The sequence below is a fragment of the Astatotilapia calliptera genome, chromosome 14 (genome assembly GCF_964374335.1).
Source record: "Astatotilapia calliptera chromosome 14, fAstCal68.1, whole genome shotgun sequence".
Lineage (NCBI taxonomy): Eukaryota > Metazoa > Chordata > Actinopteri > Cichliformes > Cichlidae > Astatotilapia > Astatotilapia calliptera.
In genome coordinates, this window is record NC_137435.1 from 4,510,140 (window position 1) to 4,524,225 (window position 14,086).

The following is a 14,086-nucleotide window of genomic DNA, read 5'->3' on the forward strand; positions in this document are numbered from 1 at the left end:
AATTTGATAGTAACTCTTTTGTACTGTAAATATGATTATTGCTTCTGTTTGAGTAAATTTTAAAATGTTTGTGTGTGATGTCACAGGGCCGCGAGTGGGAGAAAAAACATGGAAGAAGGAGAAGAAACGCAGTGAATCAGCCCTCCTTTCCCTACATCGTTATACTGATTTGAGTCCGTACTAGTGATGGGATTCCCGGCTCTTTTTAGAGAACCGGGTCTTTCGGCTCAGCTCACTAAAAAGAGCCGGCTCTTCAGGTTGTTTTGTTGCTTTAATTTATTGTTAACAATAATATAACATTATGCACAAAAGGAATTACTAATGTAAAAAAATGGTTTTATTTATATATGTTTATATATAAATATGCGGTGGCCCCTAGAGACAAAACACTTAGTACAAACTCCAAAGCACATTTCTAGCATTAACTGAACTTCCAAAACAGAGCTACTAGATCACTTAAATTACACAATTGAAAGCATTTGTGTATTTTCTGTGTATTTATACACAGGCACTCATATATGTTCAAATAATTTAAAAAAAAAGTTCATTTACCTGTTACTACCACACACCAAATCCGGTCGTTGGTACTTGCTGGCTTGTGTAGCCACAAGATAACAAAAGCTCAACACTGCGCCCAGCATCCTGGAGCACTTCTGTTGTCTTTTGCATGTGTTTTGAGTTTTTGTGTGTTTCTGAGTTTTTATGTGTTTTGGAGTTTGCACATGCTTTGTCTGTAGGGGCCACCGTAAATATACTTTTATTTATTCACTCCACATAAAATGTAAGAAATAAATCATATAATACAAAAACCAACTATTCACATTTCAACTCTTAACTATTTAAATTTTCAGCCTTTTCCTTTTACATTTCGTTCGCGACCGACACATCACTAGTCCGTACTGTGAGCAGACAACCAGCAGGAGGAGGACTGCGGAGCTCAGTCACTTCCGCACCATGTGAGCCACCGGGACTGGAGCTCATTTGCTCCCGCATGAACTCCACATCCTCCGGTATAGAGAAACAGCACCCCGGCACAGCAAAGACTTCCGCACCCCATCATCAGGGCGCTCTAGTGGGAGAAAGGAGGCCCGCAGCTCAGTGCACGCAGCGGCCACGCACAGGGATTGTCCCCGGCTGGGAGCACGGACCGGCCGGCAGCATGTCTGCGGACGTGGCGGTGTCTTTGGCGGTGCTCGCGGGGATCGTCGTGCTGAGCGACGTGACCCGCAGGTTGCTGGCTCGGGCCCTAGCAGACACCGGGCTCTCCGAGTACGTGGTGGAGCTCGTGTCCACCTTCCAGCTGTGCTGCTGCACCCACGAGCTCAAGCTGCTGTCCGAGGTGGGCGGCATCGAGCCTGGTCTCGCGCTCACCTTCACGTATTTGGCGTCGGTGGTCCACGGGCTCACCTTCAGCGGGGCGATCGGGAACCCCTCCGGTGCGCTCGAGCGCGCCTACCACGCCAAGTTGTCGGGCTCCCGCGCCCTGCGGAGGATCGCGTGCCAGTTCGCGGCGGCCGCCGCTGCACGCGCTGCGGTGCCGAGGCTGTGGGGGGTCGGGCTGTCGAGACTGCACGCGCGACACAAGCTGTTCGGGTTCCGATGCACCAGCCCCATCCACGCGCCCCTGCACGAGGCCGCTGCGGTTGAGCTCGCGTGCGCCTTTGCGGTTCAGACTGTTATCACGCACACGCAATCGGTGCAGGAGAAATTCCGCGTGCACGCCGTGGCTGCGGTCATCACCACAGCGGTTTATGCAGGTATGATAACTCTATATGACTGCTGCAGGGAATCAAATCCGGCTCCACCGCTAATTAATCACGTGATCGGAAATCACGAGCACATCAGAGTATTTACATGGTGCCGGGGTCTGTTGGGGGAGACACGAACCGGGCACCAATCATACACTTCAGCCACGAATACATAAAAATCACCTAAATGTGGCTGAACAGTGGCTCAGACCTCCTGCTCTCATAAACACGCATTAGCGGTGTGAGGGTCGGAGCCGCATTGGTTGTGTAGTTTTCATCATATTACACACAAAAGTGTGCAGCTTATAGTTATGTGGCAACGTGTCCCACCTCAGGGTAGTGCAGGCATCAAAAGGCAGTGACACGTTACCCTGCGGGAGAGCCATGATAACGGTCTCTCTTCACAAACACTGGGGCTTGGAAAAGCCTCAGTCCTAAAGTGTTAAGAATGGGAGCCAATCAGGTGGCAGCGTGACCGGTGAACCTTTACTCTGAGTGTGTGTAGAGGGACACATGTTCACTGTGTGTTTATATAGAACAAGCAGACAGGGACAATTATGATCAAGCCAAACTCAACGCTTAAAATCGACTCCTGATCTTTGATCCGTCCTCACCTGGTCGTGAACGTGATGGTCAGCCAGGTATCCAGTTTACCTTTGAGTGTCAGATTTAGGCAGATTTGATTGCTTCCGTTTCATCATGACAGATTTAAGTGAACTCCTCTGTCTCCATTCCCAGACTTCTACTTTTGAATAACCTTTCCTTTAACTTGCTCCGAGTGCTCCTTTGTCTGCATGGTGTAACTGCAGCCTGGCATGCTGAATAACCAGTGAGTGGACCTTCCAGAAATATGTGATTTTAGGATTTTATAAGTCATTTGGCTGTTGAATGAGGTTAGTCATCTTTAAAGAGGTGAATATTTATGGAGTCATCAGTTGACGTTCGTTTGTGGAAGTCTGTTTTCACTCTGATAATAAAGAGGATTTATTTATTTCATTGACCAATAATAAAAAGACTGTTATTATATTTTTAACATTATATGATTATATTCACAGTGATGCTTTGAGGAAGACTGCACTGTTTGTCCCAGAATAATCAAACTGCCATGAAATACATTCACTAATTTATTATTTGGAACTAACACACTATTAGTACATCTCAGAGACACCTTCTTTCTCACATGAAGAGTAACAGATTACATCTCTCACTGTGTCCGACCAACCAACTCCCGTGTAAAGTCAGTTATTAGCAGATTTTTAACTACACCCGTAAATGAACGTTTGACTGAATGCTGATGAGTGAATACTGAGAATTTAGGAGGAAATATTTTCAAATTTTCCTGCAGAGAATCTGATTAAAATCTAAGCAAGAATCAGTTTGATCAATGACCTTTTTTCAGCCAGTAACCTTTAAAGTCACACATCCGCTGGAATATTATCATTTTCTGCTCTCTTTTTATACCTTTATGGAGAAGAAAAGCGTCTGGAGTCCAGATGCAAATATGACCTGGATGACTGAGAACCTTCACAGACTTTAACTTTCTAAGGCAGATTCAGGAATGCATTCAGCTGCTTTGTGCTGTATAGCAGATTTAAATGATGAACAAATGTGAGTTCACTGATAAAACTGTGCATGTGTGTCCAGGTGGCAGCGTGACCGGAGCTGTCTTTAACCCAGCGCTGGCCTTCTCCACACAGTTCCCCTGCGGTGGACACTCTTTCCTCGAGTACTGCGTGGTCTACTGGCTGGGCCCGCTGCTCGGTGAGACTAACACACCTAACAGAGACGCTAGAAAAATCTCAACTTAAAGAGATCACAAGTATTTTTCCTGCTGCCGACTGAAGCCAGTAACATCAGTTTGAAAATAGTTTTTAATGGGATTTTTGCACAAACTGGCTGGAAAATCCTCAGTGCTATAAATTCAGGTCTTTGACTTTTAATAAGGATAAGTGAAATTTCTTCTGGCTTTTCATTTTGTTTATAAACACAACAGCTCAAAAAGTCCTGAATGAATTCTGATAAAACTTTGAGGGGGTGTAGCGTGGAGTCATGTTAACAGTCCAGTAACATTTGCCTTACATGCTATTTGAAAACAGACAAAAAGCCTTTTAACTAAGAAACTATGATTCTTACAAGTGTGGTGTGTATCGTCAACATATAGAAAATACCATATAAAGGTTTAAAATATCATATCACATTTGACCTCCGACCTTTCCTTCAAGGTCAGTTGATTGCTCTGAATGTCAAAGGGATAATAATAGAGCTATGTAAAACTATGTTTCTTACTGTCATTGTATTTAGTATTTTTTAGTATTTAGTATTTATTTATTTATTGTCATTGTCAGAGAACAATGAAATTGCATTTGGGGCTTCCGTACAACCCATATTTTCATCGTGTCGGCGTATAGGGAATGATAAATGGGGTTCCTGAATATCACCTTATTTTGGACCTTCTTTCTGACCTTCTCAGTCTTTCCATGTTCTGTGCAATATTTTGGTCTCAGTGAAATTACCATCCCCACCCTAAATGACCATAGCCCCTCCCTTATTTATTTATTTATTTATTTATTTATTTATTTATTTATTTATTTATTATATTGTATAACTGTCCTTGTATACCGCCCCACAATGTTTCTGTTTCAATGTTTGTACACATACACCGTGCAGTTTACATATATATTGCTTTTTATTTTTTCCCTCCTTGTATATTGTTTTCTTTTCTTTACTTTTGCACCTTTGTGGTCCATCTACCCAATTTCGCTGTGCAAGAAACCGCTCGATGACAATAAAAGGCTCTAAGTCTAAGTTCTTTAAGGTCAAATACAGCCAAACCTTCATAAAACGTTTTTAATCTGTAAAACTGCTTAAAATGCTGCTGCCTTTGTTTGTATTGAGGACAGTTAGGAAGTTGCACTGGTATATGCGGATTTTAAATATCACAATATAGTTTCGATCCAAATATCATGTCACATTTGACCTCTGACCTCACTTTTACCCTTCACATCTGCCTTTCTTTCAAGTTGAGTCCAAAACGTGGTGCAGCCTTAAAGACAGTTTCGTCTTTATATTTCCAGGACAGATTCAAGATAGAAAATATTTTTACACGACGGTACACAGAAATAAAGAGCTGTGGTCATAAATGACCCCTCTTTGCCACGTGGATCACCAGTAAAGGTTTTAGTTGAACTGTTAGACAGAAGAAACCACATTAGCGATGAGCACTGCTACGTTTTAGTGCCTGTGTCTCTGGCAGCCAGCGAGCCAGTTGTGTTCAAAGTGTTGACACAAATCTGATAAGCTGCTTAAATATTAAAATCTCATGACTCATTTGTTTGAAGCAAAGATGTGTGTAATTTACCTTCGCTGGCAGAGCGACGAGCGTCTAAAAATATCTCTCGGTGCTTCAGGAATGACATCGTTTGTTTAATGGAATAAATCCCATGATTGCCGTTTCAGGATTCAGGCACATTTAATTTGATGCAACAGCAAAACTCAAAAACGTGAGAGAGCACACATCAGATTTTGGTCGATGAAATATTCCAGTTTTTGACTGACATTTGTTGTGTAGTTAAAAAATAAGACAGCTTTGGATACAAAGCGCCTCGAGGTGACTGTTGTTTGGGAGTTGTTTCATTTATCTGAGCGGTGTGCATCGCTTCACAGTAACACCTTAAATGTTTTATTCAGAAGTTTCATGGTTGACATACAGAAAACAACTTTTGTCTTAAAAGTTAAATTTTTTTCCTCTTCTTCTGCATCGTGGTTCTTTCAGGGATGATGAGCTCGGTGCTGCTGTTCGACAAACTCGTCCCTGCGCTCTCAACAAAACCGTCACCTCGCCATCTTCCCACGGAGAGCAAGAAGAAGGCGTGAGCGTTACTGGACGGCGATTTTCAGGTGAAGCTGTTTGTGACGGACTGTCAACCTGCTGCTGAGAAAGAAGGAAGAAGAAGAACCGCACGAATGCACTTCTTTTTAAGGGATACCAGAAGCACATCTGAGAAGTTCAACACAAAATTAGCTTTTAAATTTGTGAACAGGGCAACGCCAACATTTTACTTTCAATCAAACCTGTAGAACTTTTTGTATTTTTAATCCTGAGTCAACACACTGACCTTTTTTAGGGTTACTAAAATAATGTTTGCATGAGGTTTTTTTTGTTTTTTTTAAAAGACTGGAACCACAGAGCTGATATAAAGGACACAGATGTGTTGTAACCCTGCAAACAAATGTTATACAGTAACATACACTTAGCCCCTATTTTATGTTTCAATCACTTTTTAAGCTACTAAACTAATCTGACAACTGCAAACTGAAAATGTGATGTAGCATAATATTGCAACAACCTCATTAGTCTGTCTTTGAGTGAATGATCTGTGTATTTTAGTCATATTTTTACCTAATGCAACATTCCTGAGCCATGCACAGTGTAGGATTGTACATGCACATGTCTGTTAGTTTTTGCACAAATGCAATTAGTGCCTTTGAGCTCTTTGTAAATACTGTACATGCAAACATAAATAAACAGTGGTCAGTGATGATTGGTTGTTTCTTTGATCCTGGGAAAGGTTCAGCAAAAACATTAGTGTTTCCAAAGAAGCCACGGAAAGTTATTAGCTTCATACTATGAAAGCTGTCCTGAAATTTTGCACATTTCAGGGCTGAAAAACACATTTCAGCCAAATCCAAGTGTCAGTCTGAACACATCTGTTGCTGTTAAATATGCATCAGTTTTATGTTGATACCATAAAGCAGGGGTCTCAACCTTAAATGAGCTGTGGGCCACTTTAGTGTTCAAGTAGTACCAGGAAAACAAGAAACATCGCATAATTGTGTTTGTATTTAACAAAATAAAAACGCAGACATAAGTGTGCACATCAGTTTTTGACTCTCACTGGACTAACAGCCAATCCCTCAGCATGTTTGTGCTCTCCGCTCTTGTTGCCTTCATATTAAAAAACTTTTTGCTTTTTAAAGAACTCACTTTAACAAGGACCAAATTCCACTGTATTTCTTCACGTCAATATATGGGCCGCAAATAGGTGTGACGTGGGCCGCGAGTTTGAGACGCCTGCCGTAAAGTTTGATCCGTTTTCTGAAGATTAACTGAAGGAAACTTCAAAAATGGTGTTTTCATTTCACCGTGTGGGATACATGGCTGCTCAAATAAGTTAAATAAAGATATTTTTGATTTCTTCTGTGCAGATAATCTGCAAGATGGAAAACTTTTACAAGCTGATGCAATAATTGGCTCATTCACTATTTTGTGATTACCGTTTTTTGATAAAGTCCATTAAACATTTGCAAAATTCAAGACTCAATCCAGTGTCAAGATGCCATCAAGAAAATATAATTTTGTGAGATTACACTTCCTCTTTTGACTGACCTTAGTGAGACCATGCAAAGCTGAAAATTACTCAGAAGCTTCTATCATATATAAAATCCTTAAAAAATTGCCACCAGAGGCTCCTGGCGCTGCTCCTCGCATATCCAAATGAGTAGGCATTCACTGCCTGTTCAATGATGGCTGAGGAGGAAGTGCAGGCTGTTTACCATTATTGGAAGGCTGGTGGTTTAATGGTCAGCTTCTCCAGATCCACCAGTATGGTCTATAGAATATAATGCTATGGAACTGTTCCATTTACAAACCATGTAAAAAATGATGCAATCCAGCGGTCCCCAACCTTTTTTGCGCCACGGACCGGTTTATGCCCGACAATATTTTCACGGACCGGCCTTTAAGGTGTCGCGGATAAATACAACAAAATGAAACTAGTACCGGTACCAAAACAAAGAAGATTTATTCATAACACACGTGAAAAGACCCAGGAAAACAGAGTAAACGTTAAAAACGATAACAAAATAACGCTGAAAACCGATAAAAACCCTGAAAACTATACATTTCACACCTGAGCCTCAACTCTCGCAGCCCGGTACCAAACGACTCACGGACCGGTACCGGTCCGAGGCCCGGGGGTTGGGGACCGCTGATGTAATCAACACTTGGAGGACGATGGTTCAGCTTTTTTAGTTTGTAGGAAATAAATCACATCTATAACTCACACAGCTGACACCGACTTTAACCAGGACCGCTAGAGCTGCTGGCCTGAGAACAGCGCCTTACAAATGAACTGTTGATGCTCAAAAACAGGACTGAAGACAAACACCTCAAACTGTTGTGGTGTTTGAAATTCTGTGATATACGAATTAATGAGCAGCTCCAGACGGACAAACTTTGGTGCTCCCATCCACATTGAGTTTCACTGTTATCTGCACTAACACTGAAATAAACAAGCTGATACAAAAACTACTTGTTTATTGACAATCACATACAAAGATCCACTGTCCTCAGCAAAAACATCAAATATTCAATTGGTCATTAGGTACAAAACAAACAAAAACTCAGCGTTAGTTGGTTTTACAAACACGTTCAGGACTGCATCTCAAAAGTCCAGAGTAGCTTTGTTACAGAAGTGCCTGACAGTATGCCGATGTGACCGTTATCGAATTAACAGAAACCACACGATGCGGCAGAGCAGATGTCGGAAGCTCAGCGGTAAAAGGTTTCACAGAAAAGAGAGTAAGAGCTTTAAAGAAGTGCTGTTGTCCTTGTCTTCAATCCCACGATGCAACACTGATGCTTTGACCGGCTGCAGACACGATTTCCATCTACAGAAAGAGTCAGAACGCACACGAATGAACCAAACTGCAAACGGGCAACTTTTCTGTGGTCGCAAGTTCACGACACGGTTAATCAATGCAAACACTGATTGATGGGCCGTGTGCAGTATGTTTCTCATCTCAGCACACATTTTACATTTTATTCTGCATATGATATTCTGTATATATTATCACTGCCTTTTTTAAATGGTAAATGGCCCCTAAGGACCCCAAAGCGCTTTACACATCCAGTCATCCACCCATTCACACGTTTTTAGTTAAACAAGTGGTAGTGTAGTGTGAGTGTAGTTACATTTCACCGGCATGGTGAGATTCAGACGGTGGATCTGGACCCAAAAGATCATCACATGATCTTTTGCAGCCATTATAAATGTAATTGTACTTATTTTTGAAGCATGACATAAATGAATTCTTATTTCAGTGCTAATTAAAATCAGCACTTATAGCATCACCTGTTAAATCAGATTAAAATGCTTAAAAGTGTGCCGCCTTTGCCCCAAAATGAAGTTTTAAAAAGATTTCCACCCTCAAGCTACTGTTTTACCACCACATTTTTCACAGAGCTTTCTCTTTCTCTTCATAACGTCTGCTCTTTGGCCAGACTGCCTGTTCCTGCTTCTAAAGGCCAATTCCTGCAAATGCTGACCGACACACTGAGACCTACCAGTGCTCTACGTCAGCATCCTCGAACTGACCCGCCTCCATCGCTGCTGTGTCCACCTCCATCCCATCTGTCAACATAAATGTACACACCAGAAATAAATCTTAAAATAATTGATCCTCATCTTGCAAATCATCCAGAAATACTTTAATTTTCACTGCACAGAAAAGATTTTTGAGGAAATGCAAGTAATTTATATTTGCTCTACATTATAAACTGAACAGTATATTTATTAGTCTCTCATTGACTGGTTAAAGCAAGAAAAACATAGGATAGTTTCATTTTTAGTAACAACTGTACAGGTGATGATAACTCATACCAGAGCTTAAAGTTAGGGACTGGCTGCTTTGATTCACAGGTGTGTCACCACAGGTGTAGCTGCTAGCTGCCTGCTAAGCTTCACCTCCACTCTGTCTATGCTGCTGGTGCCTCCTGAAGCATTTTAATGAACTTATCTGACAAATACAGTTCGTTGAATAAACCAACATGGTGGCAACCAAAACACTAATGCTGCAAAGTTCAGATAGCAATGGATGACAGCCAGGCTACATGCTGATCAACCATCCGCCTTCCCGATACGCATCAGAGCAACGTCGAACTTGAGTTGACCTTTTTTGTATCTACGGTGCCATTTTGTTTAGTTTTAGTTTAACTTTGTGTTATTGTGTCCCTCACATCGGTCTCATCGTGCTCCGTGTGTCATGCCATTACTTATTAAGACTAAAACACAAAGAGCGACAGGTCGAGGTTTGTGCGACTCTGACCTTCAAACTCGGCTTTTGTTTCTTCCGTCCGGACTCCAGCCATGTGGTACTGCTGAGCGACTGACTCAGCCAGCATCCCCTCTAGCCTCTCCAGCGTGGCCTGACCCTCCTGCGTTAGCGCCGACAGGCCCTCGTCGCAGGTGTAGAAGGTTGGGATGTCAGCGTGACCGTGCTCTAAGCAGGTGGAGGAGAGAGATGGTGATTCAGCAGCAACAATTTAAAGACAAATTGGACCTGGATGCAGGGTTCACACATCATCACTTAACAACAGGATAGCACAATCCCCTCACTCTTATTTTGAAAGTTCAGCTGCTGATAACCATCTATTCTCAGTCCTGCTGCTTCTTCAGTGATTTAAAGACAGATTTACAAAGAGTACTGTTTAATCCACCTGTCCACACTGCACTGCCATAAACATCAGTTACTCTGTGCTCATCTCATTTAAACTTACCAGCCTCTGCAAGCAAGCAGTCCGAGTCACCAGTCCGTGAAGTGGAAAGAGAAAAGACAGAAGGAGAAAAATGAAAAGACTTTTACATTCAGACAAAAGAACTATTTTATCAAATGTTCTTTACAGTAAACTATTTAAACTGGAACTATTTGGTAATCCTTATTTTCTGTCATATATGCAGCTACAATGGTGCGTGCTCAGAGTAAAACAGCCACCATAACAAATCATGAGATCACCATACTAACAAGTAATCATTATGAGCTTTTAAGCGCTTATTAATGAGGATTAGTTTATAACCTGGATCTGTCTAATCTCAAACACGGGGACATCCATAATGTGGCTAATCAGACCTTCTCTTTGCTAGAGAAAGCTAATCAGCAACAATTTCCCTTGTGGGATTAATAAAGTATCCATCCATCCATCCATCCATCCATCAGAAGGAAGCTTACTTAAATGGGAGGAGCTAAAGGAGATAAATGGGAGGGGTTTGTGTCAGACAAAGGAGGATCGAGGATGAACTGTGGTGCTGTCGGATGGAGGAATAAAGTAAATATGAAATGTGTTTAAAGATAATTTAGTGTCCAAGAATAAAACTTTAGGTTGGAAATGAGCAGAACAGATCAACTTTACAAGAACAGCCATTGGTGATGTAAGAAATTCACTTCAATAGAAATACAATTAGGCACAAAGCCATTTCTACTCTGTATTCTCAAATACAATAAAATGCTTAAAAAGAAAACTTTTTTTTCTGGAAAGATTTTCTGCTTGTTTTGTGTTTCTGAATTAATTTGAGGATTTATATCACTGTTTGTTGGAATGCGAGGAGCTGTTGTCTTCTTTGTGTCTGCTAAAGAGACAAAGAAGTGCATGAAAAGAGGATCCTAAATCATCCAGACTGAAATCAGACCCATTTTTACAGGCCACTCCATTGTAACGTTGAGCCAGGTGCATTCTGCATCTATGCGTTTGAGTTTTGCCTCACCGGCTTCCTCCACGTCGTACTCCTCTCCTTCAAAGTCGTTGTCCGAGTCGTCATCCTCGGGATCGGGGTGGAGCGCCTGGCACTCGCACATGGCTGAGAACATGGACTCCACTGCAAGTAAGGCACACAAAGGTATAAGTGTGATGCTGCGCCATCTCCAACTGTCGTTTATACAGGATGTGCAGCCTGCTGCTCATCCTCAGCGAGGTCACTCACATGCCGCTTTGTCGCTGGGAACAAATCGAATCTCTGTGATCGCCCCTTCGTCTTCATCATCGTCACCACCATCACTGCTGCCGTCATCATCATCATCAGCTGCTTTCTCTGCCATTTCTGCCTCGTTCTCTTCTGTAAGGAAACAGGAGAAGTCAGCAGTGACCCAAAAACTCCTTCAGAAACTGTAAAGAAACTATTTGTACACAACAGGTCAAACACGCTTTAACAACCCTGAAGACTGGACTCCCCTCACCCCCCAAAAACTACATATTTTTGGGGGCCTAAACAAGTAAAAAGAGATATAAAGTTCAGATGTAAACTTCGCCTCACTGTTGAGTTTGCCGTTGACCATGACGTAGAGGTGTTCCTGTGGGTAAGCGCTGACGTCTCTGGAGATGGCGTGCAGACCGATGGAGGGATACTCCAGAGAGAAACCCAGGCCTGAGCTGTCAAACCACGACAGGCGCCTGATAAAAAGAAAACAAACTGCTTTAAACAACAGCACTAAACAACTTTTAGATGCTTTTAAATGTCTGCCAAGCTTATTATCTGACTTTTCTGGCAACGACTAATTACGGTCTCAACTGACTATTAATTTATCATATGATATTTTAAAAAAATGTTACAAAATGCCAACTAAATTACTTTAACATTGTTTGCTTCTACTTCCTAAAAGTAAAAAAGTGCTTTGTAAAAAAATATGTAATAAGAAAATATGTAATTGTAATGCAACAGCGAGGGTCTGTGAGAAACATAACACAGCTGTAAAATCTGAATTTACACACACACACACACACACACACACACACACACACACACACACACACACACAATGTTTCCTTCCCAGTTTATTGCTGTTTTGTGCTTTTCAAAAATTTTTTACTAGCTTAAGAAAAATAAATATGAAATTAAATTAAGAATTGAATAACTGAAATAATATAACAACACGAAGACAACAAGAAGAATAAGAACGCAAAGACAATGTAAAAAAGGAAAGAAATAAAATGATAGCACAGAAACAAATTCCAAAAAAATTAAAATAAAAAATACATTAAAAAAAAAAACATGAAAAAAAGGAAAAAGAAACCCGCCTTTTAACATTACCGAGAGTCCAAGTAATACCAAAACACACACAAAATATATCATGTTTACGGAGAGGTACCAGAAAAAAAATGTAATATAAATAATAAGTAGACATATTTCTAATACTGGATTTAAAAGAAGACATCCACATTTTGTTCTGCAATGTATTATTTTGAAAGAGTGCGCTCCGGAAGTGATTTCAGCGCGCGGAGCAGACCTTTATTTTATGTCTATAATGTAAACTGGTGTGATTTCCAATGAAGTGCGCGTGAAATCCCGATAAGAACCTCAATAAACACGAGCCTGAACCCCAGACCCACGAGCCAAAGAGCAAAACACGCGCCACGTGCACCACTTACGTTTCTGCGACGTAGAGGGTGCCGCAGCCGAGCCGCTGGCCGTCCAGAACCGCCGTGGTCTCGGCTTGTTCGTGTCTCACTCCCTCGGTGGGAGGGTGGAGGTTTTTCAGTAATACCATAGTCCTCGGTCCGCTCGGACGGAAAAGAACAGAAACCGGTGAAAACGCGCAGCTGCGTGACAAATTTTGTGCTGGCTAAAGCTGGCTAATTTTACCCGGGGTAACTTCTCAGTGCTAAATCAAAGTCCGACAGCTGGAGGCGAGTAAACGTCAGCCGTGCTATAACGCCTCTTCCCTTGGATTAGCAGATCCGGGACAGAAAGCTTTGAGTGCGAGAACAGGCGTGACAAAAACTGAAAACACAGGTTACAAAGTGCTTGTTCAGGGTGACGTCACGCTAAAGTATCGCGACAACACAGAACTCCCAACGAGAATTCACATACTCCAGATTGGCAGTTTAAAAAGCTGTCGCGAGATGGAGCTGTTTCGTAATCTTTTATTCCTAAAGATGTAGAAACATAAATTCTTACATTATTTCCCCCCCCCCAAAAAAAGTAAAAAAATAACATTCTAACAAAGACTGAGCATATAGACAAAACAAACACGATTTTTTAAATAAACAAGCACAAATCAACAAGGTAAAAAAGGGAAAGGACACACTGAGTAAACACCACTGATTTTATAAGATTTTTTTTCTTTCTTTTTTTCACTTGTTGGTAAAGACATTAACTTAAGGGCTTTATAAACTGATTTAAACACTGACTTAATAAAAAAGAATCATTAATATTCAAAATAGTAACTCATTACGTTTGGATAATTGATCCTCGTTATATCAGTTTCTTGAAAAATAGTTTGGAAACAGAATAAAGACAGAGTTTGTTTGTTTTTGTTGTTTTTTTTGTTTGTTTGTTTTTTTGCCTGTCCCATTTGGTTCTTTAGCCGTCAGAATTGTTGTCTGAAGACCAACAAGGATACCCAATGGATTTACTTTGCCAAATGGATCATCGTGGCATTGCCGTATTGGTCCATTTGATCGACCTTTGTTTTTATTGTTTATTATATTTTATTTTCAGATGTTACAGACGGGACAGACATGAGTGAGGGATAGGAAAGGGAGAAAGAAAGAGGAAGGAAAAGAAAAA

General features: G+C 41.3%; 2 protein-coding genes across 4 annotated transcripts; one reads left to right on the top strand and one right to left on the bottom strand.

Moving 5' to 3' along the window:
* The first annotated feature begins 214 nt into the window (after positions 1 to 214).
* Positions 215 to 6,286, top strand: aqp11 (aquaporin 11). 3 transcript variants are annotated; one of them, XR_013901284.1, is made up of 3 exons: positions 215 to 1,757; positions 2,212 to 2,389; positions 2,487 to 2,521. XR_013901284.1 is itself a non-coding variant. In XM_026193555.2 (3 exons), exons 1-3 carry the CDS (start codon positions 992 to 994, stop codon positions 5,619 to 5,621), a joined length of 984 nt encoding a protein of 327 aa, XP_026049340.2. In that variant the 5' UTR covers positions 215 to 991; the 3' UTR covers positions 5,622 to 6,286. The 3 variants fall into 3 exon arrangements, 2 of the variants coding, with proteins under 2 accessions (XP_026049340.2, XP_080144804.1); XM_026193555.2 differs by lacking the exons at positions 2,212 to 2,389; positions 2,487 to 2,521 and adding exons at positions 3,393 to 3,509; positions 5,521 to 6,286; XM_080288678.1 differs by having other exon boundaries at positions 2,212 to 2,521.
* A 1,761-nt stretch (positions 6,287 to 8,047) lies between these two features.
* Positions 8,048 to 13,367, bottom strand: clns1a (chloride channel, nucleotide-sensitive, 1A). Its single transcript, XM_080288679.1, has 7 exons — positions 12,946 to 13,367; positions 11,834 to 11,970; positions 11,504 to 11,635; positions 11,288 to 11,398; positions 9,855 to 10,028; positions 9,094 to 9,160; positions 8,048 to 8,417 (listed from the first exon to the last, which is right to left on the bottom strand). Coding segments are annotated over exons 1-7 (741 nt in total). The 5' UTR covers positions 13,065 to 13,367; the 3' UTR covers positions 8,048 to 8,416.
* Between the last annotated feature and the right edge of the window lie 719 nt (positions 13,368 to 14,086).